This window comes from Oncorhynchus mykiss, chromosome 19 (assembly GCF_057628025.1).
Source record: "Oncorhynchus mykiss isolate SJ-2025 chromosome 19, ASM5762802v1, whole genome shotgun sequence".
NCBI classification, from domain to species: domain Eukaryota; kingdom Metazoa; phylum Chordata; class Actinopteri; order Salmoniformes; family Salmonidae; genus Oncorhynchus; species Oncorhynchus mykiss.
The window spans coordinates 3208764-3235000 of NC_143040.1; the positions used below are offsets into that span (position 1 = coordinate 3208764).

Here is a 26237-nt window from a genome sequence, read left to right on the forward strand (position 1 = left end):
AGCATCCTAAATGACACTACAGCTGGTCAGCATCCTAAATGACACTACAGCTGGTCAGCATCCTAAATGACACTACAGCTGGTCAGCATCCTAAATGACACTACAGCTGGTCAGCATCCTAAATGAATCTACAGCTGGTCAGCATCCTAAATGAATCTACAGCTGGTCAGCATCCTAAATGACACTACAGCTGGTCAGCATCCTAAATGAATCTACAGCTGGTCAGCATCCTAAATGACACTACAGCTGGTCAGCATCCTAAATGAATCTACAGCTGGTCAGCATCCTAAATGAATCTACAGCTGGTCAGCATCCTAAATGAATCTACAGCTGGTCAGCATCCTAAATGACACTACAGCTGGTCAGCATCCTAAATGACACTACATCTAGTCAGCATCCTAAATGACACTACATCTAGTTAGCATCCTAAATGACCCTACAGCTGTTCAGCATCCTAAATGAACACTACAGCTGGTCAGCATCCTAAATGACACTACAGCTGGTCAGCATCCTAAATGAATCTACAGCTGGTCAGCATCCTAAATGACACTACAGCTGGTCAGCATCCTAAATGAATCTACAGCTGGTCAGCATCCTAAATGAATCTACAGCTGGTCAGCATCCTAAATTACACTACAGCTGGTCAGCATCCTAAATGACACTACATCTAGTCAGCATCCTAAATGACACTACATCTAGTCAGCATCCTAAATGACACTACATCTAGTCAGCATCCTAAATGACACTACATCTAGTCAGCATCCTAAATGACACTACAGCTGGTCAGCATCCTAAATGACACTACAGCTGGTCAGCATCCTAAATGACACTACAGCTGGTCAGCATCCTAAATGACACTACAGCTGGTCAGCATCCTAAATGACACTACAGCTGTCCAGCATCCTAAATGACACTACAGCTGACCAGCATCCTAAATGAATCTACAGCTGGTCAGCATCCTAAATGACACTACAGCTGACCAGCATCCTAAATGACACTACAGCTGGTCAGCATCCTAAATGAATCTACAGCTGGTCAGCATCCTGAATGACACTACAGCTGGTCAGCATCCTAAATGACACTACATCTAGTCAGCATCCTAAATGACACTACAGCTGTCCAGCATCCTAAATGACACTACAGCTGGTCAGCATCCTAAATGACACTACAGCTGGTCAGCATCCTAAATGACACTACAGCTGGTCAGCATCCTAAATGACACTACAGCTGGTCAGCATCCTAAATGAATCTACAGCTGGTCAGCATCCTAAATGAATCTACAGCTGGTCAGCATCCTAAATGACACTACAGCTGGTCAGCATCCTAAATGAATCTACAGCTGGTCAGCATCCTAAATGACACTACAGCTGGTCAGCATCCTAAATGAATCTACAGCTGGTCAGCATCCTAAATGAATCTACAGCTGGTCAGCATCCTAAATTACACTACAGCTGGTCAGCATCCTAAATGACACTACATCTAGTCAGCATCCTAAATGACACTACATCTAGTCAGCATCCTAAATGACACTACATCTAGTCAGCATCCTAAATGACACTACATCTAGTCAGCATCCTAAATGACACTACAGCTGGTCAGCATCCTAAATGACACTACAGCTGGTCAGCATCCTAAATGACACTACAGCTGGTCAGCATCCTAAATGACACTACAGCTGGTCAGCATCCTAAATGACACTACAGCTGTCCAGCATCCTAAATGACACTACAGCTGACCAGCATCCTAAATGAATCTACAGCTGGTCAGCATCCTAAATGACACTACAGCTGACCAGCATCCTAAATGACACTACAGCTGGTCAGCATCCTAAATGAATCTACAGCTGGTCAGCATCCTGAATGACACTACAGCTGGTCAGCATCCTAAATGACACTACATCTAGTCAGCATCCTAAATGACACTACAGCTGTCCAGCATCCTAAATGACACTACAGCTGGTCAGCATCCTAAATGACACTACAGCTGGTCAGCATCCTAAATGACACTACAGCTGGTCAGCATCCTAAATGACACTACAGCTGGTCAGCATCCTAAATTAATCTACAGCTGGTCAGCATCCTAAATGAATCTACAGCTGGTCAGCATCCTAAATGAATCTACAGCTGGTCAGCATCCTAAATGACACTACAGCTGTTCAGCATCCTAAATGACACTACATCTAGTCAGCATCCTAAATGACACTACATCTGTTGTGTGTGTGTTCCTGTTGTGTGTGTGTTCCTGTTGTGTGTGTGTTCCTATTGTGTGTGTGTTCCTGTTGTGTGTGTGCGTTTGTACATTAGCAGAGTGGCCTGGTCCCCAAGAAGCCTCAGAAGGGAGTGTGGGGGATGGGTCGGAGTGACATGTTGATGGACACCAGACGACACTTCCTGGTTAGTATCACATTACATCCAATCAGCTAACATCTCTACAAAATTGGTTCAAATACTCACCCTTCCCTCACCCCTACCACTCCCTCCATAACCATTACTCCCTCCCTCACTCCCTCACCCCTCCCTCCTTCCTCTCTCCTCTCTCACCCGTCCTCCCTCTCCATCTCCAGGTGTTGCAGTACCCTATCACTGCGGTCATCGAGGTGAAGGATCAGCTCATTGATTGGGCGTCTCGCGCCGGCGTCCAATGGCTGAGCACGGTGATCCCCACGCACCACGTCAACGCGCTCATCTTCTTCTTCATCATCAGTAATCTGACTGTTGACCTGTTTGCCTTCTTCATCCCACTCCTCGTCTTCTACCTCTCCTTCATCTCCATGGTGATCTGCACGCTACGCATCTTCCAGAGCAGCAAGGTAGAGCTCAGCTAACATTACCCTCTCCTCTCCTCAAACTAACATTACCCTCTCCTCTCCTCAAACTAACATTACCCTCTCCTCTCCTCAAACTAACATTACCCTCTCCTCTCCTCTCCTCAAACTAACATTACCCTCTCCTCAAACTAACATTACCCTCTCCTCTCCTCAAACTAACATTACCCTCTCCTCTCCTCAAACTAACATTACCCTCTCCTTTCCTCTCCTCTCCTCTCCTCTCCTTTCCTCTCCTCTCCTCTCCTTTCCTCTACTCTCCGCTCCTCTCCTTTCCTCTCCTCTTCTAAAACTAACATTACCCTCTCCTCTCCTCAAACTAACATTACCCTCTCCTCTCATCAAACTAACATTACCCTCTCCTCTCCTCAAACTAACATTACCCTCTCCTCTCCTCAAACTAACATTACCCTCTCCTCTCCTCAAACTAACATTACCCTCTCCTCTCCTCAAACTAACATTACCCTCTCCTCTCCTCAAACTAACATTACCCTCTCCTCTCCTCAAACTAACATTACCCTCTCCTCTCCTCTCCTCAAACTAACATTACCCTCTCCTCAAACTAACATTACCCTCTCCTCAAACTAACATTACCCTCTCCTCAAACTAACATTACCCTCTCCTCTCCTCAAACTAACATTACCCTCTCCTCTCCTCAAACTAACATTACCCTCTCCTCTCCTCTCCTCAAACTAACATTACCCTCTCCTCAAACTAACATTACCCTCTCCTCTCCTCAAACTAACATTACCCTCTCCTCTCCTCAAACTAACATTACCCTCTCCTCTCCTTTCCTCTCCTCTCCTCTCCTTTCCTCTACTCTCCGTTCCTCTCCTTTCCTCTCCTCTTCTAAAACTAACATTACCCTCTCCTCTCCTCAAACTAACATTACCCTCTCCTCTCCTCAAACTAACATTACCCTCTCCTCTCCTCAAACTAACATTACCCTCTCCTCAAACTAACATTACCCTCTCCTCAAACTAACATTACCCTCTCCTCAAACTAACATTACCCTCTCCTCAAACTAACATTACCCTCTCCTCAAACTAACATTACCCTTTCCTCTCCTCTTCCTGCTCCTCCTCCTCCTCCTCCTCCTCCTCTCCAGGCGTGGGAGAACTTCAGTGCCCTAACAACCCTGCTGACCAGGTTTGAGCCTGGCCTGGACGTGGAGCAAGCAGAGTCTAACTTTGGCTGGAACAATCTAGAACCCTACCTCTACTTCCTGATATCGGTGTTCTTCATTGTCTTCTCCTTCCCCGTCGCGGATAAAGGTGTGTGTGTGTGTGTGTGTGTGTAGTGTGTCTATAAGAGGCTAACCAGTGTGTCTGTGTTATAGGATGGATCCCCTGCTCGGAGCTGTCCACGGTAGCCATCTTGTTCACGGTGGTCAGCTACAAGAGCCTGAGTCCCTCGGGCGCCACCTACGCCAAACGGGCGCTCATCACTGAGGTCAGACACAGGCCAAACGGCACCCTAATCCCAATATAGGCACCCTAATCCCTATATACTAGTGACCAGAGCCCTATTCCCTATATAGTGTACTACTAGTGACCAGAGTCCTATTCCCAATATAGTGCACTACTTTAGACCAGAGCCCTATTCCCTATATAAGTGAACTAGTTTAGACCAGAGCCCTATGGCACCCTATCCCCTATATAGTGCACTAGTTTAGACCAGAGCCCTATTCCCTATATATATTGCACTACTTTAGACCAGATCTCTATGGCACCCTACTCCCTATATAGTGCACCACTTTAGACCAGAGCCCTATGGCACCCTATTCCCTATATAGTGCACTACTTTAAACCAGAGCCCTATTCCCTATATAGTGCACCACTTTAGACCAGAGCCCTATGGCACCCTATTCCCTATATAGTGCACTATTTTAGACCAGAGCCCTATTCCCTATATAGTGCACTACTTTAGACCAGAGCCCTATGGCACCCTATTCCCTATATAGTGCACTACTTTAGACCAGATCCCTATTCCCTATATAGTGCACCACTGTAGACCAGAGCCCTATGGCACCCTATTCCCTATATAGTGCACTACTTTAGACCAGAGCCCTATTCCCTATATAGTGCACTACTTTAGACCAGAGCCCTATGGCACCCTATTCCCTATATAGTGCACTACTTTAGACCAGAGACCATATATATTATAACACATATTACTGCTGGTCCTGTGGCACCCTATTCCCTATATAGTGCACTACTTTAGACCAGAGACCTGTGGCACCCTATTCCCTATATAGTGCACTACTTTAGACCAGAGACCATATATATTATAACACGTATTACTGCTGGTCCTGTGTCTGGTTCTGTCTGTAGGTGGCAACGTCTTTGTGTTCCCTGACCAGTCTCCTGCCCCAGAGTGCTGTTCTGCTGAGGATGCTGAGCCACACCTTCACCACCCTGCCACTAGGGGACTCAGTGGTGATGAAGATCAGTCTGCCCTGCCTGCTAGACCTCTACCTCTACTTCCTGTTCTTCAGGTCAGTATCTCTACTTCCTGTTCTTCAGGTCAGGACCTCTACTTCCAGTTCTACAGGTCAGTACCTCCACCTCTACCTCTTGTTCTACAGGTCAGTACCTCTACCTCTACTTCCTGTTCTTCGGGTCAGTACCACTACCTCTACTTCCTGTTCTTCAGGTCAGTACCTCTACTTCCTGTTCTTCAGGTCAGTACCTCTACTTCCTGTTCTTCAGGTCAGTACCTCTACTTCCTGTTCTTCAGGTCAGTACCTCTACTTCCTGTTCTTCAGGTCAGTACCTCTACTTCCTGTTCTTCAGGTCAGTACCTCTACCTCTACTTCCTGTTCTTCAGGTCAGTACCACTACCTCTACTTCCTGTTCTTCAGGTCAGAAGCTCTACCTCTACTTCCTGTTCTACAGGTCAGTACCTCTACCTCTACTTCCTGTTCTTCAGGTCAGTACCTCTACCTCTACTTCCTGTTCTTCAGGTCAGTACCTCTACCTCTACTTCCTGTTCTTCAGGTCAGTACCTCTACCTCTACTTCCTGTTCTTCAGGTCAGTACCTCTACCTCTACTTCCTGTTCTTCAGGTCAGTACCTCTACCTCTACTTCATGTTCTTCAGGTCAGTACCTCTACCTCTACTGCCTGTTCTTCAGGTGAGCACTATGGAATATGCCGTTAGTTAGCCTAGCGGCTGGACTCTTGGTCCATCAACCAAAAGGTAGCTGGATCGAATCCCTGAGCTGACGACAAGTTGAAAAATCTGTTGACGTGTCCTTGAGCAAGGCATCCCTACCTGCTCCTGGAAGTCTCTCTGAATGTCTGCTAAGTGGAAAATAGATAAATGGAGTCACATCTGCTGTGTGTTCGACAAGGGCAAGGTTTGTGAACGTTCACATTCCATGTGAGCTTTCTACTCCATATAGGAAGAGTAGCGAAGTCATTTTCCGTTAGAATGTTGTCGCTGAAAAGCCCAAGTCATCCAGGCATAAATATGCTGTTTGCGGCTTCACCGTAACATGTTGGTTTCTCATCCCCCACTCTCTCCTCCCTCTCTCCTCCCTCTCCTCTCCTCTCCTCTCCTCTCCTCTCCTCACCACCCATCCCTCCTCTCCTCTCCTCACCACCCCTCCGCCTCCTCTCCTCTCCTCTCCTCACCACCCCTACTCCCCCCTTCTCCCCCCTCTCCTCTCCTCCTCCCCTCTCTCCTCCCTCTCCCTCCTCTCCTCCCTCTCCCTCTCCTCCCCACCCCCACCCCTCTCCCTCCTCCCCCCCCCTCTCCCTCTCTCCCCCCCCCTCTCTCGCTATCCCCCCCCCCCCCCTCTCTCCCTCTCCCTCTCCTCCCCCAGTATGGCTAGGCAGCGTGGTTTCCGTGGGACCTACTGTTTCCTGGTCCCCTACTTGGTCTGCTTCCTGTGGTGTGAGTTCTCTGTGGTGCTGCTCCAAAACTCTTCCCCCGTGGGGCTCATTCGGACCTGCGTTGGCTACTTCCTGTTCCTGTTTGCCTTGCCCGTGCTGGCCGTGGGGCTGGCCGCCATGGTCCTCATCCAGCTGGTCAAATGGTTCCTGGAGCTGGAGCTCACCAAGGTGATGATTGGTCGGCAGTTTTAAAGAGACATGCACGCTGTACATACTGTTTAAAAACACGATGGGGATTGTTTCTGTTGTCTTCCCAAATGGCCATAACTTTATTCTCCATTTGAATTTGTTTCATTTAGTGAGGTCAGTTTACAAAATACACAAATCAACACACTATAATGCCACTATAATACCACTATAATACCACTATAATGCCACTATAATGCCACTATAATACCACTATAATACCACTATAATACCACTATAATACCACTATAATACCACTATGTCACTATAATACCACTATAATACCACTATAATACAGCTATAATGCCACTATAATACCACTATAATACCACTATAATACCACTATAATGCCACTATAATACCACTAATACCACTAATACCACTATAATACCACTATAATACCACTATAATGCCACTATAATACCACTAATACCACTATAATACCACTATAATACCACTGTAATGCCACTATGTCACTATAATACCACTATAATGCCACTATAATACCACTAATACCACTATAATACCACTATAATGCCACTATAATACCACTAATACCACTATAATACCACTATAATACCACTGTAATGCCACTATGTCACTATGTCACTATAATACCACTATAATGCCACTATAATGCCACTATAATGCCACTATAATACCACTATAATACCACTATAATGCCACTAATACCACTATAATACCACTATAATGCCACTCTAATACCACTAATACCACTATAATACCACTATAATACCACTATAATACCACTGTAATGCCACTATGTCACTATAATACCACTATAATACCACTATAATGTCCACATTGCATTGGGTCAATAAAGTTTTGTTCTAATTGTCAGGTGATTGTGACGCTGGCCGTGTTTGCGGTATCACTATAATGTCCACATTGCGTTGGGTCAATAAAGTTTTGTTCTGTCAGATGATTGTGACGCTGGCCGTGTGCGCGGTGCCGGTGACACTGAGGCTGTGGACGCGCTTCGGCCTGTCTCTCATGGACGTGTTCCACTCCATGTCGCAACGTGGCGCCGTCAAGCTCATCCTGTGCTGCGTCACCATGGTGATGATGTTCTTCTGGATGTACGTGTACCACTCCGAGGGACTGCAGGTAAAGAGGAAAGGGGGAAGGGGCTTTGTACTGGATGGGATGGTAACTGGGGCTGTACTTGGCGTTGTACTGGATGGGACCGTAACTGGGGCTGTACTTGGCTTTGTACTGGATGGGACCGTAACTGGGGCTGTACTTGGCTTTGTACTGGATGGGATGGTAACTGGGGCTGTACTTGGCTTTGTACTGGATGGGATGGTAACTGGGGCTGTACTTGGCTTTGTACTGGATGGGACCGTAACTGGGGCTGTACTTGGCTTTGTACTGGATGGGATGGTAACTGGGGTTGTACTTGGCTTTGTACTGGATGGGACCGTAACTGGGGCTGTACTTGGCTTTGTACTGGATGGGACCGTAACTGGGGCTGTACTTGGCTTTGTACTGGATGGTAACTGGGGCTGTACTTGGCTTTGTACTGGATGGGACCGTAACTGGGGCTGTACTTGGCTTTGTACTGGATGGGACCGTAACTGGGGCTGTACTTGGCTTTGTACTGGATGGGATGGTAACTGGGGCTGTACTTGGCTTTGTACTGGATGGTAACTGGGGCTGTACTTGGCTTTGTACTGGATGGGACCGTAACTGGGGCTGTACTTGGCTTTGTACTGGATGGTAACTGGGGTTGTACTTGGCTTTGTACTGGATGGGACCGTAACTGGGGCTGTACTTGGCTTTGTACTGGATGGGATGGTAACTGGGGCTGTACTTGGCTTTGTACTGGATGGGATGGTAACTGGGGCTGTACTTGGCTTTGTACTGGATGGGACCGTAACTGGGGCTGTACTTGGCTTTGTACTGGATGGTAACTGGGGCTGTACTTGGCTTTGTACTGGATGGGATGGTAACTGGGGCTGTACTTGGCTTTGTACTGGATGGGATGGTAACTGGGGCTGTACTTGGCTTTGTACTGGATGGGATGGTAACTGGGGCTGTACTTGGCTTTGTACTGGATGGGACCGTAACTGGGGCTGTACTTGGCTTTGTACTGGATGGTAACTGGGGCTGTACTTGGCTTTGTACTGGATGGTAACTGGGGCTGTACTTGTCTTTGTACTGGATGGGATGGTAACTGGGGCTGTACTTGGCTTTGTACTGGATGGGACCGTAACTGGGGCTGTACTTGGCTTTGTACTGGATGGGACCGTAACTGGGACTGTACTTGGCTTTGTACTGGATGGGATGGTAACTGGGGCTGTACTTGGCTTTGTACTGGATGGGATGGTAACTGGGGCTGTACTTGGCTTTGTACTGGATGGGACCGTAACTGGGGCTGTACTTGGCTTTGTACTGGATGGGACCGTAACTGGGGCTGTACTTGGCTTTGTACTGGATGGGACCGTAACTGGGGCTGTACTTGGCTTTGTACTGGATGGGATGGTAACTGGGGCTGTACTTGGCTTTGTACTGGATGGGATGGTAACTGGGGCTGTACTTGGCTTTGTACTGGATGGGATGGTAACTGGGGCTGTACTTGGCTTTGTACTGGATGGGATGGTAACTGGGGCTGTACTTGGCTTTGTACTGGATGGTAACTGTGGCTGTACTTGGCTTTGTACTGGATGGGATGGTAACTGGGGCTGTACTTGGCTTTGTACTGGATGGTAACTGGGGCTGTACTTGGCTTTGTACTGGATGGGATGGTAACTGGGGCTGTACTTGGCTTTGTACTGGATGGTAACTGGGGCTGTACTTGGCTTTGTACTGGATGGGATGGTAACTGGGGCTGTACTTGGCTTTGTACTGGATGGGATGGTAACTGGAGCTGTACTTGGCTTTGTACTGGATGGTAACTGGGGCTGTACTTGGCTTTGTACTGGATGGGATGGTAACTGGGGTTGTACTTGGCTTTGTACTGGATGGGATGGTAACTGGGGCTGTACTTGGCTTTGTACTGGATGGTAACTGGGGCTGTACTTGGCTTTGTACTGGATGGTAACTGGGGCTGTACTTGGCTTTGTACTGGATGGGATGGTAACTGGGGTTGTACTTGGCTTTGTACTGGATGGGACCGTAACTGGGGCTGTACTTGGCTTTGTACTGGATGGGATGGTAACTGGGGCTGTACTTGGCTTTGTACTGGATGGTAACTGGGGCTGTACTTGGCTTTGTACTGGATGGGATGGTAACTGGGGTTGTACTTGGCTTTGTACTGGATGGGACCGTAACTGGGGCTGTACTTGGCTTTGTACTGGATGGGATGGTAACTGGGGCTGTACTTGGCTTTGTACTGGGTGGGACCGTAACTGGGGCTGTACGTGGCTTTGTACTGGATGGGATGGTAGCTGGGGCTGTACTTGGCTTTGTACTGGATGGGACCGTAACTGGGGCTGTACTTGGCTTTGTACTGGATGGGACCGTAACTGGGGCTGTACTTGGCTTTGTACTGGATGGGATGGTAACTGGGGCTGTACTTGGCTTTGTACTGGATGGGATGGTAACTGGGGCTGTACTTGGCTTTGTACTGGATGGGATGGTAACTGGGGCTGTACTTGGCTTTGTACTGGATGGGATGGTAACTGGGGCTGTACTTGGCTTTGTACTGGATGGTAACTGTGGCTGTACTTGGCTTTGTACTGGATGGGATGGTAACTGGGGCTGTACTTGGCTTTGTACTGGATGGTAACTGGGGCTGTACTTGGCTTTGTACTGGATGGGATGGTAACTGGGGCTGTACTTGGCTTTGTACTGGATGGGATGGTAACTGGGGCTGTACTTGGCTTTGTACTGGATGGGATGGTAACTGGAGCTGTACTTGGCTTTGTACTGGATGGTAACTGGGGCTGTACTTGGCTTTGTACTGGATGGGATGGTAACTGGGGTTGTACTTGGCTTTGTACTGGATGGGATGGTAACTGGGGCTGTACTTGGCTTTGTACTGGATGGTAACTGGGGCTGTACTTGGCTTTGTACTGGATGGTAACTGGGGCTGTACTTGGCTTTGTACTGGATGGGATGGTAACTGGGGTTGTACTTGGCTTTGTACTGGATGGGACCGTAACTGGGGCTGTACTTGGCTTTGTACTGGATGGGATGGTAACTGGGGCTGTACTTGGCTTTGTACTGGATGGGACCGTAACTGGGGCTGTACGTGGCTTTGTACTGGATGGGATGGTAGCTGGGGCTGTACTTGGCTTTGTACTGGATGGGACCGTAACTGGGGCTGTACTTGGCTTTGTACTGGATGGGACCGTAACTGGGGCTGTACTTGGCTTTGTACTGGATGGGATGGTAACTGGGGCTGTACTTGGCTTTGTACTTGATGGGATGGTAACTGGGGCTGTACTTGGCTTTGTACTGGATGGGATGGTAACTGGGGCTGTACTTGGCTTTGTACTGGATGGGATGGTAACTGGGGCTGTACTTGGCTTTGTACTGGATGGGATGGTAACTGGGGCTGTACTTGGCTTTGTACTGGATGGGATGGTAACTGGGGCTGTACTTGGCTTTGTACTGGATGGGACCGTAACTGGGGCTGTACTTGGCTTTGTACTGGACAGTGTGTAGAGATGCACTCCACTGATTTTAATTAAATTACATTTTTGATTTGATTTAATTACATATTTGATTTAATTGTATTTAACCTTTAGTTGTATTTAATGAAATGCAATGTTGATGTTTAGGGGTATAACTCTACGTTGACCTGGAGACAGTACGGGCAGCTGTGTGGTCCTCCTGCCTGGAAGGTGAAAGGTGTGGCTCAGACACAGATCTTCTGTACACACCTGGACGGACACCAGGTACATTACTTAAACACTCTGACACCAGGTACACTCTGACACCAGGTACACTCTGACACCAGGTACACTCTGACACCAGGTACACTCTGACACCAGGTACACTCTGACACCAGGTACACTCTGACACCGGGTACACTTTGACACCAGGTACAAAACTTAAACACTCTGACACCAGCTATACTGTATTTAAAGGGAATATTGTGCCATTTTCAACAAAACCTTTTTTTTATTTTTTTATTTTAAAATAATTTCCAGGTGACGTGGACCGGGAGGTTCAGGCAGGTGCGTGTAGCGGAAACTGAGAACGGAGCCCAGTCCGTCATCAACCTGCTGCCGGTGTTCATGGGAGATTGGTTACGCTGTCTTTACGGAGAGACCTATCCTAAATGTGACCCGCTGCGGAACAACTCCACCAACACCCCCGACGCCACGGCAACCGTCGCTAATAATGCTAACCTCACCGCCGCCGACTACGCCAACGCCACAGTGCTTGGCGTTGCCGCGCCGACGGCCGTCCTCCTCCGGCAGCAGGAAGAGGAGGAGCTGTGTGTGATTAAGGCTTTGGCCAAACACACGTGTCACGTGAAGCGATACGACAGCTATGTGTTGGAGGTAAGAGATACAGGCAGCGTTTACGTTTTTTAGCGTGGCTTTTAAATTGACATTTTTAGTCATTTAACAGACGCTCTTCTCAGGAGCGACTTTTTTTTCCGGAGAGACTATTATTTTTTTTCCTTTTTCGTACTGCTCACCCGCGGGAATCAAACTCACTTCCTGGTGGTGCAAGCACCATGTTCTACCCGCTGGGCCCCACAGGACCGGGGCCTTTATTCAGTTTAGTTAGTAACTTTAGTAATTTAGTTGTAGATATACTCTCTGTTTTATGATCTGTTATTTATCCACTTTTACTTATTTTAATTTTATTGTAGTACATAAATTATTTTTATGTACTATAATCAAAGTTTGATTTGATTTGAGGTGGGCGTGGGGATGCCCGAGGAAGACGGGATTCCAGAGGACCGGGCCAGAGACATCAAACTGGTGGCCAGTCATGAGTTCAGACAGGTAAACCCTGTTCCTTTAGGTACTCACAGAACCCTGTTCTAACGATGATCATTATTAACCTATTGCTGTTGGTGTTGTCCAAAGCCATGTATTGACAGAGTTTGGCCTTTTCATAGTGCATAAATCTCACTGTCTTTACACTCTAAATACACGACTCTGTTGTTATCTCGGTGTTCTCATTAAATAACTTTACTTTAAAATTATTAATAACCTATTAAAAAAACTGGGGTCTCCCGAATGTAAAATGTATGCATGCATTTGCTAAAAGGCCGAAATTATTATGCGAAATGATGAAGCTGTTGGTGTTGTCTAGGTGTTGCTGCTATTACGATTATCCTAAATGATGAAGCTGTTGGTGTTGTCTAGGTGTTGCTGCTATTATGATTATCCTAAATGATGAAGCTGTTGGTGTTGTCTAGGTGTTGCTGCTATTATGATTATCCTAAATGATGAAGCTGTTGGTGTTGTCTAGGTGTTGCTGCTATTATGATTATCCTAAATGATGAAGCTGTTGGTGTTGTCTAGGTGTTGCTGCTATTATGATTATCCTAAATGATGAAGCTGTTGGTGTTGTCTAGGTGTTGCTGCCATTATGATTATCCTAAATGATGAAGCTGTTGGTGTTGTCTAGGTGTTGCTGCTATTATGATTATCCTAAATGATGAAGCTGTTGGTGTTGTCTAGGTGTTGCTGCTATTATGATTATCCTAAATTATGAAGCTGTTGGTGTTGTCTAGGTGTTGCTGCTATTATGATTATCCTAAATGATGACGCTGTTGGTGTTGTCTAGGTGTTGCTGCTATTATGATTATCCTAAATGATGAAGCTGTTGGTGTTGTCTAGGTGTTGCTGCTATTATGATTATCCTAAATGGCTAAATGATGAAGCTGTTGGTGTTGTCGAGGTGTTGCTGCTATTATGATTATCCTAAATGATGAAGCTGTTGGTGTTGTCTAGGTGTTGCTGCTATTATGATTATCCTAAATGATGAAGCTGTTGGTGTTGTCTAGGTGTTGCTGCTATTAGGATTATCCTAAATGATGAAGCTGTTGGTGTTGTCTAGGTGTTGCTGCTATTATGATTATCCTAAATGATGAAGCTGTTGGTGTTGTCTAGGTGTTGCTGCTATTATGATTATCCTAAATGATGAAGCTGTTGGTGTTTAGGTGTTGCTGCTATTATGATTATCCTAAATGATGAAGCTGTTGGTGTTGTCTAGGTGTTGCTGCTATAATGATTATCCTAAATGATGACTCTGTTGGTGTTGTCTAGGTGTTGCTGCTATTATGATTATCCTAAATGATGACGCTGTTGGTGTTGTCTAGGTGTTGCTGCTATTACGATTATCCTAAATGATGAAGCTGTTGGTGTTGTCTAGGTGTTGCTGCTATTATGATTATCCTAAATGATGAAGCTGTTGGTGTTGTCTAGGTGTTGCTGCTATTATGATTATCCTAAATGATGAAGCTGTTGGTGTTGTCTAGGTGTTGCTGCTATTATGATTATCCTAAATGATGAAGCTGTTGGTGTTGTCTAGGTGTTGCTGCTATTATGATTATCCTAAATGATGAAGCTGTTGGTGTTGTCTAGGTGTTGCTGCCATTATGATTATCCTAAATGATGAAGCTGTTGGTGTTGTCTAGGTGTTGCTGCTATTATGATTATCCTAAATGATGAAGCTGTTGGTGTTGTCTAGGTGTTGCTGCTATTATGATTATCCTAAATTATGAAGCTGTTGGTGTTGTCTAGGTGTTGCTGCTATTATGATTATCCTAAATGATGACGCTGTTGGTGTTGTCTAGGTGTTGCTGCTATTATGATTATCCTAAATGATGAAGCTGTTGGTGTTGTCTAGGTGTTGCTGCTATTATGATTATCCTAAATGGCTAAATGATGAAGCTGTTGGTGTTGTCGAGGTGTTGCTGCTATTATGATTATCCTAAATGATGAAGCTGTTGGTGTTGTCTAGGTGTTGCTGCTATTATGATTATCCTAAATGATGAAGCTGTTGGTGTTGTCTAGGTGTTGCTGCTATTAGGATTATCCTAAATGATGAAGCTGTTGGTGTTGTCTAGGTGTTGCTGCTATTATGATTATCCTAAATGATGAAGCTGTTGGTGTTGTCTAGGTGTTGCTGCTATTATGATTATCCTAAATGATGAAGCTGTTGGTGTTTAGGTGTTGCTGCTATTATGATTATCCTAAATGATGAAGCTGTTGGTGTTGTCTAGGTGTTGCTGCTATAATGATTATCCTAAATGATGACTCTGTTGGTGTTGTCTAGGTGTTGCTGCTATTATGATTATCCTAAATGATGACGCTGTTGGTGTTGTCTAGGTGTTGCTGCTATTATGATTATCCTAAATGATGAAGCTGTTGGTGTTGTCTAGGTGTTGCTGCTATTATGATTATCCTAAATGATGAAGCTGTTGGTGTTGTCTAGGTGTTGCTGCTATTATGATTATCCTAAATGATGACGCTGTTGGTGTTGTCTAGGTGTTGCTGCTATTATGATTATCCTAAATGATGAAGCTGTTGGTGTTGTCTAGGTGTTGCTGCTATTATTATTATCCTAAATGATGAAGCTGTTGGTGTTGTCTAGGTGTTGCTGCTATTATGATTATCCTAAATGATGAAGCTGTTGGTGTTGTCTAGGTGTTGCTGCTATTATGATTATCCTAAATGATGAAGCTGTTGGTGTTGTCTAGGTGTTGCTGCTATTATGATTATCCTAAATGATGAAGCTGTTGGTGTTGTCTAGGTGTTGCTGCTATTATGATTATCCTAAATGATGAAGCTGTTGGTGTTGTCTAGGTGTTGCTGCTATTATGATTATCCTAAATGATGAAGCTGTTGGTGTTGTCTAGGTGTTGCTGCTATTATGATTATCCTAAATGATGAAGCTGTTGGTGTTGTCTAGGTGTTGCTGCCATTATGATAATCCTAAATGATGAAGCTGTTGGTGTTGTCTAGGTGTTGCTGCTTTTATGATTATCCTAAATGATGAAGCTGTTGGTGTTGTCTAGGTGTTGCTGCTATTATGATTATCCTAAATGATGAAGCTGTTGGTGTTGTCTAGGTGTTGCTGCTATTATGATTATCCTAAATGATGAAGCTGTTGGTGTTGTCTAGGTGTTGCTGCCATTATGATTATCCTAAATGATGAAGCTGTTGGTGTTGTCTAGGTGTTGCTGCTATTATGATTATCCTAAATGATGACGCTGTTGGTGTTGTCTAGGTGTTGCTGCTATTATGATTATCCTAAATGATGAAGCTGTTGGTGTTGTCTAGGTGTTGCTGCTATTATGATTATCCTAAATGGCTAAATGATGAAGCTGTTGGTGTTGTCGAGGTGTTGCTGCTATTATGATTATCCTAAATGATGAAGCTGTTGGTGTTGTCTAGGTGTTGCTGCTATTATGATTATCCTAAATGATGAAGCTGTTGGTGTTGTCTAGGTGTTGCTGCTATTAGGATTATCCTAAATGATGAAGCTGTTGGTGTTGTCTAGGTGTTGCTGCTATTATGATTATCCTAAATGATGAAGCTGTTGGTGTTGTCTAGGTGTTGCTGCTATTATGATTATCCTAAATGATGAAGCTGTTGGTGTTTAGGTGTTGCTGCTATTATGATTATCCTAAATGATGAAGCTGTTGGTGTTGTCTAGGTGTTGCTGCTATAATGATTATCCTAAATGATGACTCTGTTGGTGTTGTCTAGGTGTTGCTGCTATTATGATTATCCTAAATGATGACGCTGTTGGTGTTGTCTAGGTGTTGCTGCTATTACGATTATCCTAAATGATGAAGCTGTTGGTGTTGTCTAGGTGTTGCTGCTATTATGATTATCCTAAATGATGAAGCTGTTGGTGTTGTCTAGGTGTTGCTGCTATTATGATTATCCTAAATGATGAAGCTGTTGGTGTTGTCTAGGTGTTGCTGCTATTATGATTATCCTAAATGATGAAGCTGTTGGTGTTGTCTAGGTGTTGCTGCTATTATGATTATCCTAAATGATGAAGCTGTTGGTGTTGTCTAGGTGTTGCTGCCATTATGATTATCCTAAATGATGAAGCTGTTGGTGTTGTCTAGGTGTTGCTGCTATTATGATTATCCTAAATGATGAAGCTGTTGGTGTTGTCTAGGTGTTGCTGCTATTATGATTATCCTAAATTATGAAGCTGTTGGTGTTGTCTAGGTGTTGCTGCTATTATGATTATCCTAAATGATGACGCTGTTGGTGTTGTCTAGGTGTTGCTGCTATTATGATTATCCTAAATGATGAAGCTGTTGGTGTTGTCTAGGTGTTGCTGCTATTATGATTATCCTAAATGGCTAAATGATGAAGCTGTTGGTGTTGTCGAGGTGTTGCTGCTATTATGATTATCCTAAATGATGAAGCTGTTGGTGTTGTCTAGGTGTTGCTGCTATTATGATTATCCTAAATGATGAAGCTGTTGGTGTTGTCTAGGTGTTGCTGCTATTAGGATTATCCTAAATGATGAAGCTGTTGGTGTTGTCTAGGTGTTGCTGCTATTATGATTATCCTAAATGATGAAGCTGTTGGTGTTGTCTAGGTGTTGCTGCTATTATGATTATCCTAAATGATGAAGCTGTTGGTGTTTAGGTGTTGCTGCTATTATGATTATCCTAAATGATGAAGCTGTTGGTGTTGTCTAGGTGTTGCTGCTATAATGATTATCCTAAATGATGACTCTGTTGGTGTTGTCTAGGTGTTGCTGCTATTATGATTATCCTAAATGATGACGCTGTTGGTGTTGTCTAGGTGTTGCTGCTATTATGATTATCCTAAATGATGAAGCTGTTGGTGTTGTCTAGGTGTTGCTGCTATTATGATTATCCTAAATGATGAAGCTGTTGGTGTTGTCTAGGTGTTGCTGCTATTATGATTATCCTAAATGATGACGCTGTTGGTGTTGTCTAGGTGTTGCTGCTATTATGATTATCCTAAATGATGAAGCTGTTGGTGTTTTCTAGGTGTTGCTGCTATTATTATTATCCTAAATGATGAAGCTGTTGGTGTTGTCTAGGTGTTGCTGCTATTATGATTATCCTAAATGATGAAGCTGTTGGTGTTGTCTAGGTGTTGCTGCTATTATGATTATCCTAAATGATGAAGCTGTTGGTGTTGTCTAGGTGTTGCTGCTATTATGATTATCCTAAATGATGAAGCTGTTGGTGTTGTCTAGGTGTTGCTGCTATTATGATTATCCTAAATGATGAAGCTGTTGGTGTTGTCTAGGTGTTGCTGCTATTATGATTATCCTAAATGATGAAGCTGTTGGTGTTGTCTAGGTGTTGCTGCTATTATGATTATCCTAAATGATGAAGCTGTTGGTGTTGTCTAGGTGTTGCTGCCATTATGATAATCCTAAATGATGAAGCTGTTGGTGTTGTCTAGGTGTTGCTGCTTTTATGATTATCCTAAATGATGAAGCTGTTGGTGTTGTCTAGGTGTTGCTGCTATTATGATTATCCTAAATGATGAAGCTGTTGGTGTTGTCTAGGTGTTGCTGCTATTATGATTATCCTAAATGATGAAGCTGTTGGTGTTGTCTAGGTGTTGCTGCCATTATGATTATCCTAAATGATGAAGCTGTTGGTGTTGTCTAGGTGTTGCTGCTATTATGATTATCCTAAATGATGAAGCTGTTGGTGTTGTCTAGGTGTTGCTGCTATTATGATTATCCTAAATGATGAAGCTGTTGGTGTTGTCTAGGTGTTGCTGCTATTATGATAATCCTAAATGATGAAGCTGTTGGTGTTGTCTAGGTGTTGCTGCTATTATGATTATCCTAAATGATGACGCTGTTGGTGTTGTCTAGGTGTTGCTGCTATTATGATAATCCTAAATGATGAAGCTGTTGGTGTTTAGGTGTTGCTGCTATTATGATTATCCTAAATGATGAAGCTGTTGGTGTTGTCTAGGTGTTGCTGCTATTATGATTATCCTAAATGATGACGCTGTTGGTGTTGTCTAGGTGTTGCTGCTATTATGATAATCCTAAATGATGAAGCTGTTGGTGTTTAGGTGTTGCTGCTATTATGATTATCCTAAATGATGACGCTGTTGGTGTTGTCTAGGTGTTGCTGCTATTATGATTATCCTAAATGATGAAGCTGTTGGTGTCTAGGTGTTGCTGCTATTATGATTATCCTAAATGATGAAGCTGTTGGTGTTGTCTAGGTGTTGCTGCTATTATGATTATCCTAAATGATGACGCTGTTGGTGTTGTCTAGGTGTTGCTGCCATTATGATTATCCTAAATGATGAAGCTGTTGGTGTTGTCTAGGTGTTGCTGCTATTATGATTATCCTAAATGATGAAGCTGTTGGTGTTGTCTAGGTGTTGCTGCTATTATGATTATCCTAAATTATGAAGCTGTTGGTGTTGTCTAGGTGTTGCTGCTATTATGATTATCCTAAATGATGACGCTGTTGGTGTTGTCTAGGTGTTGCTGCTATTATGATTATCCTAAATGATGACGCTGTTGGTGTTGTCTAGGTGTTGCTGCCATTATGATTATCCTAAATGATGAAGCTGTTGGTGTTGTCTAGGTGTTGCTGCTATTATGATTATCCTAAATGATGAAGCTGTTGGTGTTGTCTAGGTGTTGCTGCTATTATGATAATCCTAAATGATGAAGCTGTTGGTGTTGTCTAGGTGTTGCTGCTATTATGATTATCCTAAATGATGACGCTGTTGGTGTTGTCTAGGTGTTGCTGCTATTATGATAATCCTAAATGATGAAGCTGTTGGTGTTTAGGTGTTGCTGCTATTATGATTATCCTAAATGATGAAGCTGTTGGTGTTGTCTAGGTGTTGCTGCTATTATGATTATCCTAAATGATGACGCTGTTGGTGTTGTCTAGGTGTTGCTGCTATTATGATAATCCTAAATGATGAAGCTGTTGGTGTTTAGGTGTTGCTGCTATTATGATTATCCTAAATGATGACGCTGTTGGTGTTGTCTAGGTGTTGCTGCTATTATGATAATCCTAAATGATGAAGCTGTTGGTGTCTAGGTGTTGCTGCTATTATGATTATCCTAAATGATGAAGCTGTTGGTGTTGTCTAGGTGTTGCTGCTATTATGATTATCCTAAATGATGACGCTGTTGGTGTTGTCTAGGTGTTGCTGCCATTATGATTATCCTAAATGATGAAGCTGTTGGTGTTGTCTAGGTGTTGCTGCTATTATGATTATCCTAAATGATGAAGCTGTTGGTGTTGTCTAGGTGTTGCTGCTATTATGATTATCCTAAATTATGAAGCTGTTGGTGTTGTCTAGGTGTTGCTGCTATTATGATTATCCTAAATGATGACGCTGTTGGTGTTGTCTAGGTGTTGCTGCTATTATGATTATCCTAAATGATGACGCTGTTGGTGTTGTCTAGGTGTTGCTGCTATTATGATTATCCTAAATGATGACGCTGTTGGTGTTGTCTAGGTGTTGCTGCGCCTGCAGCCCGGCAGCCTGGTGGAGTTCAGCACTACGTTGGAGGGTCGTCTGGGGGGCCAGGTCCCGTCCTTCGAGCTGAAGGCCATCTACTGTCTGGACTGTGACTCCTCCCTTCTGACCGCTGCCGGACAGGTAACATATATAGTGCCATTTAGCAGATAATTCTATCCGGAGACACTTAGTCGTGCTCGCATACATTTTACACGTGGGAGGCCCCCGGGAATCGAACCCACTATCCTAGCTTTAGCAAGCTCCTGTTGCAACTGCCTTACAGAGGACCATGTGTCTGTACTTTCCTCTCTGCAGGTGAAGATCGAGAGAGACTGGAGACGGACCACCCTCAACTCTGTCAAGTTCGCGTTCGACTTCTTCTTCTCTCCCTTCCTCTCGGCACGTATCGACGTGTGACAGGACGAGGAAGGAGAGAGATGTAGTGACTGGGAGAAAAATACAGTACAACTTTATTTTTGTCCTGGAATGTTTTAATGTGTATAATAGTTTGTCTTGGACCTTTTCTCCCCCTCTCCCCCCTCCCTTCCTGTCCTAAAGGATCAACGTGTGACCAACTAGTGGTGGAAGAGACAGTGGCAGCCATTTTTCAAAATGGACTCGGGGGGGGGGGATATAGGAAATGAAGGAATTCAATTCAATACAACTTCATTTGTAGAACAACTTAGTGATTTAAAGGGATGGGTTGATGGACAGACAGACGGAGGCGTGAAAAGGGGCGTGTCTCTGGTTGGAACACCCGAAGGGAACGGTTGCTACAGTTACACACAGTTGCTGCTGTGTTCTCTTCTGGAAGCCATTTTGTAATTATTCGTTTTCTTTTCAAGAGGTGGCTCGTTACCACGGCAACAACTTTCTACTCAGTCACCGGATACATTCACTGCACTGTCTTACAACTGGTCATTTTATTCATGAGGTGGCTCGTTACCACGGCAACGAGCTGCGGGCAAGCGTTTTTTTACGACAGGAATGGATGGTTGGGTCAGATTGTATCTAATCGGGCAGAAACACCCGGAGAGCTGAAATCAAACGAGGAAGTGGGTCGTCTGCAAACTGCATTAACCTGAATGTATTTCCACTGGAGCTGTCGTTTCTCAGTGGGAAACAGTTCACAAATAGCGTAGAGTGGTCTTTTTTAAAACGGGGATAACTGAAGGAAGACCCTAGGGAATCATGGTGAATGAAGATTTCAGAGGAACAGTCCTTTCAAATATAGTATTAAGAGTTGTGTATTTAACTGTCTTAGGAACACAGTGATGACTTGTGTATGTAGAATATGTAGCATATCTATATAGTACTACAACTACGTTAGTTATGTATGTATGTATGTATGTATGTATTTGCAGTGGTTTATCTGAAATGTCGCACTTAGTAACTTTTGGATGTTTCCCAGCTAGCACACAACGTTCTGAAAACCATATGTTAACCCGAGTGGCGCTGCGGTCTAAAGGCACCTTTAGAGGCGTCACTAAAGACCCTGGTTCGATCCGGGGCCTCTACCACAACCTGCCGTTATCGTGAAGTCCCATAGGGCGGCGCACAATTGTCCCAGCGTCGTCCGGGGTTTAGCCGGGGTTTAGATGGGGTTTGGCCCGGGGTTTAGCCGGGGTTTGGCCGGGGTTTAGCAGGGGTTTAGCAGGGGTTTAGCCCGGGTTTGGCCGGGGTTTAGCCGGGGTTTGGCCGGGGTTTGGCCCAGGGTAGGCCGTCAATGTAAAATAATAATTAGTTCTTCAGTGACTTGCCCAGTTAAAGAAAGGAAAGGAGAACATCATAGAGCTTGTTCCCTACACAGTGCACTATGACATCACATCTATGTCACCAATAGAGCCCTGTTCCCTACACAGTGCACCATGACATCACATCTATGTCACCAATAGAGCCCTGTTCCCTACACAGTGCACTATGACATCACATCTATGTCACCAATAGAACTCTCTTCCCTACACAGTGCACTACTTGGTGAGAGTGTGTTTGTTCCTGGGGTTATATTGCATACAACTTTCCAATAACGTTTCCTCACGGTTCTATTTAAATTAATGTTCTCAAATTTGTTCAGAGAACGTTAAGAAACAACGTTCTTCTTTTGGGAATGCCAGTTCTTCAGGCAGGAAATCCTGGGAATTGAATTGAAAGTTACTTGAATTTTACAACCTTACACACAGATATAGACTACAATAACAACAACAACAACCATGACATGTTCAAACACGTCTTTGAGAAACTGAAACACGTTTTTTTTAAATCTATATTTGGTCCTCTCCCTGGCCCAGTGTGAGGTATCAGCTGTCCGTTAGCCCTGAGTCTCAGTTTCACTGTCTGTTCCACTCAGTCACAGCTTAGGTTTGTGTGTTGTAGTTTTGGCCCCGTTCACACTCAGGTTCTGCCAACTGATCTACAACACATTGGACACAATGGTTGTGATCAGATTTATTTTTTGTGATGCAATGAAGAGTTTGTTGCAGATCCATTGAGCGGTGTCTCCACACGCTTGTGTAGTTTATTTCTGTGCAGAAAAACTCTGATACAACTGGCATCCCAACCGTTGTGCCAAATGTGCTGTCACGACTTCCGCCGAAGTCAGTCCCTCTCCTTGTTCGGGCGGCGTTCGGCGTCACCGGCCTTCTAGCCATCGCCGATCCACCTTTTTTGATTTTCCATTTGTTTTGTCTTGTCTTTCCTCACACCTGGTTTCAATTCCATCAATTACATGTTGTTTATTTAACCCTCTGTCCCCCCCCCCCCCATGTCCTTGTCCGGTATTGTTGATTGTAATAGTTTGTGCACGTTATGTCTGGCGTGCGAAGGGTTTCGTCCCCATTGTATTTATTTATTGTTTTTGTTCACTGTGATGTGTATTATTAAACTGCACCATTGTAACACAGTCCCTCCTGCGCCTGACTTCTCTGACACCAGTACGCACCTCACTACGCATCTCACTACGCACGCCTTACAGCCACTGTGGTCTGGCTTCTGCTTTGCTTGCTCTTGGTCTAGGCTGGGTTACTGTAAAGCTCTTCCATTAGGGTCTAGGCTGGGTTACTGTAAAGCTCATTCATTAGGGTCTAGGCTGGGTTACTGTAAAGCTCTTTCATTAGGGTCTAGGCTGGGTTACTGTAAAGCTCTTTCATTTGGGTCTAGGCTGGGTTACCGTAAAGCTCTTTCATTAGGGTCTAGGCTGGGTTACTGTAAAGCTCTTCCATTAGGGTTTAGGCTGGGTTACTGTAAAGCTCTTTCATTAGGGTTTAGGCTGGGTTACTGTAAAGCTCTTCCATTAGGGTCTAGGCTGGGTTACTGTAAAGCTCTTCCATTAGGGTTTAGGCTGGGTTACTGTAAAGCTCTTTCATTAGGGTCTAGACTGGGTTACTGAAAAGCTCTTTTATTAGTGTCTAGGCCGGGTTACTGTAAAGCTCTTCCATTAGTGTCTAGGCTGGGTTACTGTAAAGCTCTTTTACAGCACCAGGCCTCCTGTAGGATGCGATGAAGAAGACAGTCGCCCACAAACAAACAATGTCACACAAAAACACAGTTTCATCAAATAATCAAACACCACGATTGATCCTCAGATTCATATTATTTAATTTATTTTGTTATACACATTCCTTCATCAAGTGTTCATTTGGAGTGTTCAGATAACTGTTAGTTATACAGGTATGATAGATATACAACGACAGTAACACTGGATAACATGCTACTGTTGCAATGGTCCTAACCACAGCGCAGCAACACTCTTACTGATTGGTTAGCCGTGAGGTTGCCGCGCTGACGTCACTACACTACTGTGTATGATTGGAGGAGAGAGGGAACTCAAGCGGTGTGATGTGGCGGAACTACAGATTGCGCCTTTAAACCAGTGGCCACCAACCCTAGAAGTGCATCAGTCCCAGATTGCCCTTTTAAACCAGTGGCCACCAACCCTAGAAGACCATCAGTCCCAGATTGCCCCTTTATACCAGTAGCCACCAACCCTAGAAGTGCATCAGTCCCAGATTGCCCTTTTAAATCAGTGGCCACCAACCCTAGAAGACCATCAGTCCCAGATTGCCCCTTTATACCAGTAGCCACCAACCCTAGAAGTGCATCAGTCCCAGATCGCCCCTTTATACCAGTGGCCACCAACCCTAGAAGACCATCAGTCCCAGATTGCCCCTTTATACCAGTGGCCACCAACCCCGGACGAGCATCAGTCCCAGATTGCCCCTTTATACCAGTGGCCACCAACCCCGGACGAGCATCAGTCCCAGATTGCCCCTTTAAACCAGTGGCCACCAACCCCGGACGAGCATCAGTCCCAGATTGCCCCTTTAAACCAGTGGCCACCAACCCTAGAAGAGCATCAGACCCAGATCGCCCCTTTATACCAGTGGCCACCAACCCTAGAAGACCATCAGTCCCAAATTGCCCCTTTATACCAGTGGCCACCAACCCCGGACGAGCATCAGTCCCAGATTGCCTTTTTAAACCAGTGGCCACCAACCCTAGAAGACCATCAGTCCCAGACTGCCCCTTTAAACCAGTGGCCACCAACCCCGGACGAGCATCAGTCCCTGATTGCCCCTTTATACCAGTGGCCACCAACCCTAGAAGACCATCAGTCCCAGACTGCCCCTTTAAACCAGTGGACACCAACCCTAGAAGACCATCAGTCCCAGATCGCCCCTTTATACCAGTGGCCACCAACACTAGAAGACCATCAGTCCCAGATCGCCCCTTTAAACCAGTGGCCACCAACACTAGAAGACCATCAGTCCCAGACTGCCCCTTTAAACCAGTGGCCACCAACCCTAGAAGACCATCATTACAAGCTGTGCAGGCTTTAGTTCCAGCCCTGCACTAAACCCACCTGATTTGGACTAATCCACTTGATTAGCTATATTCAAAGTGTGTTGGTGGTAGTCAGGAACAAAATCCTGCATAGTCTCACTACATAGCTATGACTCTATGTAAGGGTTGACCACTGAGATAACTAGGTTACAGACAGACATAGACAGACAGACAGACAGACAGACATGAGAATACGATCAACCTTTATAGGGCACTACTTCTGACCAGAGCCTTATGGTCCCATGTCAAAAGTAGTGCACTATATAGGGAAAAAAGGTAAATTTGGGCCTGTATGAGTGGATGGATGGAAGCATAAGTGATTTAGTAGCTTGGGGTAGAAGTTGCTCTTAGGCACAGATATAGGATCAGCTTGTCCAGGAGTGTCCAGATGTCACCAGGTGTCTAGATTAATCAAGATGGGTCACCAGGTGTCTAGATTAATCCAGATGGGTCACCAGGTGTCTAGATGAGTTACCAGGTGTCTAGATTAATCCAGATGGGTCACCAGGTGTCTAGATGAGTCACCAGGTGTCTAGATTAATCCAGATGGGTCACCAGGTGTCTAGATTAATCCAGATGGGTCACCAGGTGTCTAGATGTGTCCAGATGGGTCACCAGGTATCTAGATTAATCCAGATGGGTCACCAGGTGTCTAGATTAATCCAGACGGGTCACCAGGTGTCTAGATGTGTCCAGATGGGTCACCTGGTGTCTAGATTAATCTAGATGGGTCACCAGGTGTCTAGATTAATCCAGATTGTTCACCAGGTGTCTAGATGGGTCACCATGTGTCTAGATTAATCCAGATTGGTCACCAGGTGTCTAGATGGGTCACCAGGTGTCTAGATTAATCCAGATGTGTCACCAGGTGTCTAGATTAATCCAGATGGGTCACCAGGTGTCTAGATTAATCCAAATGGGTCACCAGGCATCTAGATGTGTCCAGGTGGGTCACCAGGTGTCTAGATTAATCCAGATGGGTCACCAGGTGTCTAGATGGGTCCAGATGTGTCACCAGGTGTCTAGATTAATCCAGATGGGTCACCAGGTGTCTAGATTAATCCAGATGGGTCACCAGGTGTCTAGA

At 44.8% G+C, this 26237-nt stretch overlaps 2 protein-coding genes across 3 annotated transcripts in view; one reads left to right on the plus strand and one right to left on the minus strand.

Annotated features, from left to right (window-relative positions):
- LOC110516987 (wolframin) overlaps nucleotides 1-23210 on the plus strand; it is a 45171-nt gene extending 21961 nt beyond the window's left edge. Inside the window, exons 8-19 of one of the 2 annotated variants that reach the window (XM_090209862.1) lie at nucleotides 2304-2393; nucleotides 2564-2809; nucleotides 3933-4098; nucleotides 4164-4276; nucleotides 5158-5321; nucleotides 6653-6890; nucleotides 7851-8036; nucleotides 11657-11773; nucleotides 12029-12385; nucleotides 12752-12838; nucleotides 20309-20452; nucleotides 20627-23210. In XM_090209862.1, the coding sequence (XP_090065988.1) occupies nucleotides 2304-2393; nucleotides 2564-2809; nucleotides 3933-4098; nucleotides 4164-4276; nucleotides 5158-5321; nucleotides 6653-6890; nucleotides 7851-8036; nucleotides 11657-11773; nucleotides 12029-12385; nucleotides 12752-12838; nucleotides 20309-20452; nucleotides 20627-20728 (2010 nt within the window). In that variant the 3' untranslated portion in view covers nucleotides 20729-23210. The remainder of the gene's footprint in view (nucleotides 1-2303; nucleotides 2394-2563; nucleotides 2810-3932; nucleotides 4099-4163; nucleotides 4277-5157; nucleotides 5322-6652; nucleotides 6891-7850; nucleotides 8037-11656; nucleotides 11774-12028; nucleotides 12386-12751; nucleotides 12839-20308; nucleotides 20453-20626) is intronic. The other variant, XM_090209863.1, reaches the window with a different exon arrangement.
- Nucleotides 23211-23881: 671 nt separating this feature from the next.
- Nucleotides 23882-26237, minus strand: part of LOC110516989 (serine/threonine-protein phosphatase 2A 55 kDa regulatory subunit B gamma isoform) — a 67965-nt gene continuing 65609 nt past the window's right edge. Inside the window, exon 10 of the mRNA XM_090209864.1 lies at nucleotides 23882-26237. This exon is cut by the window's right edge and continues 1803 nt beyond it. The gene's annotated coding sequence lies outside the window, so the exon portion shown is untranslated.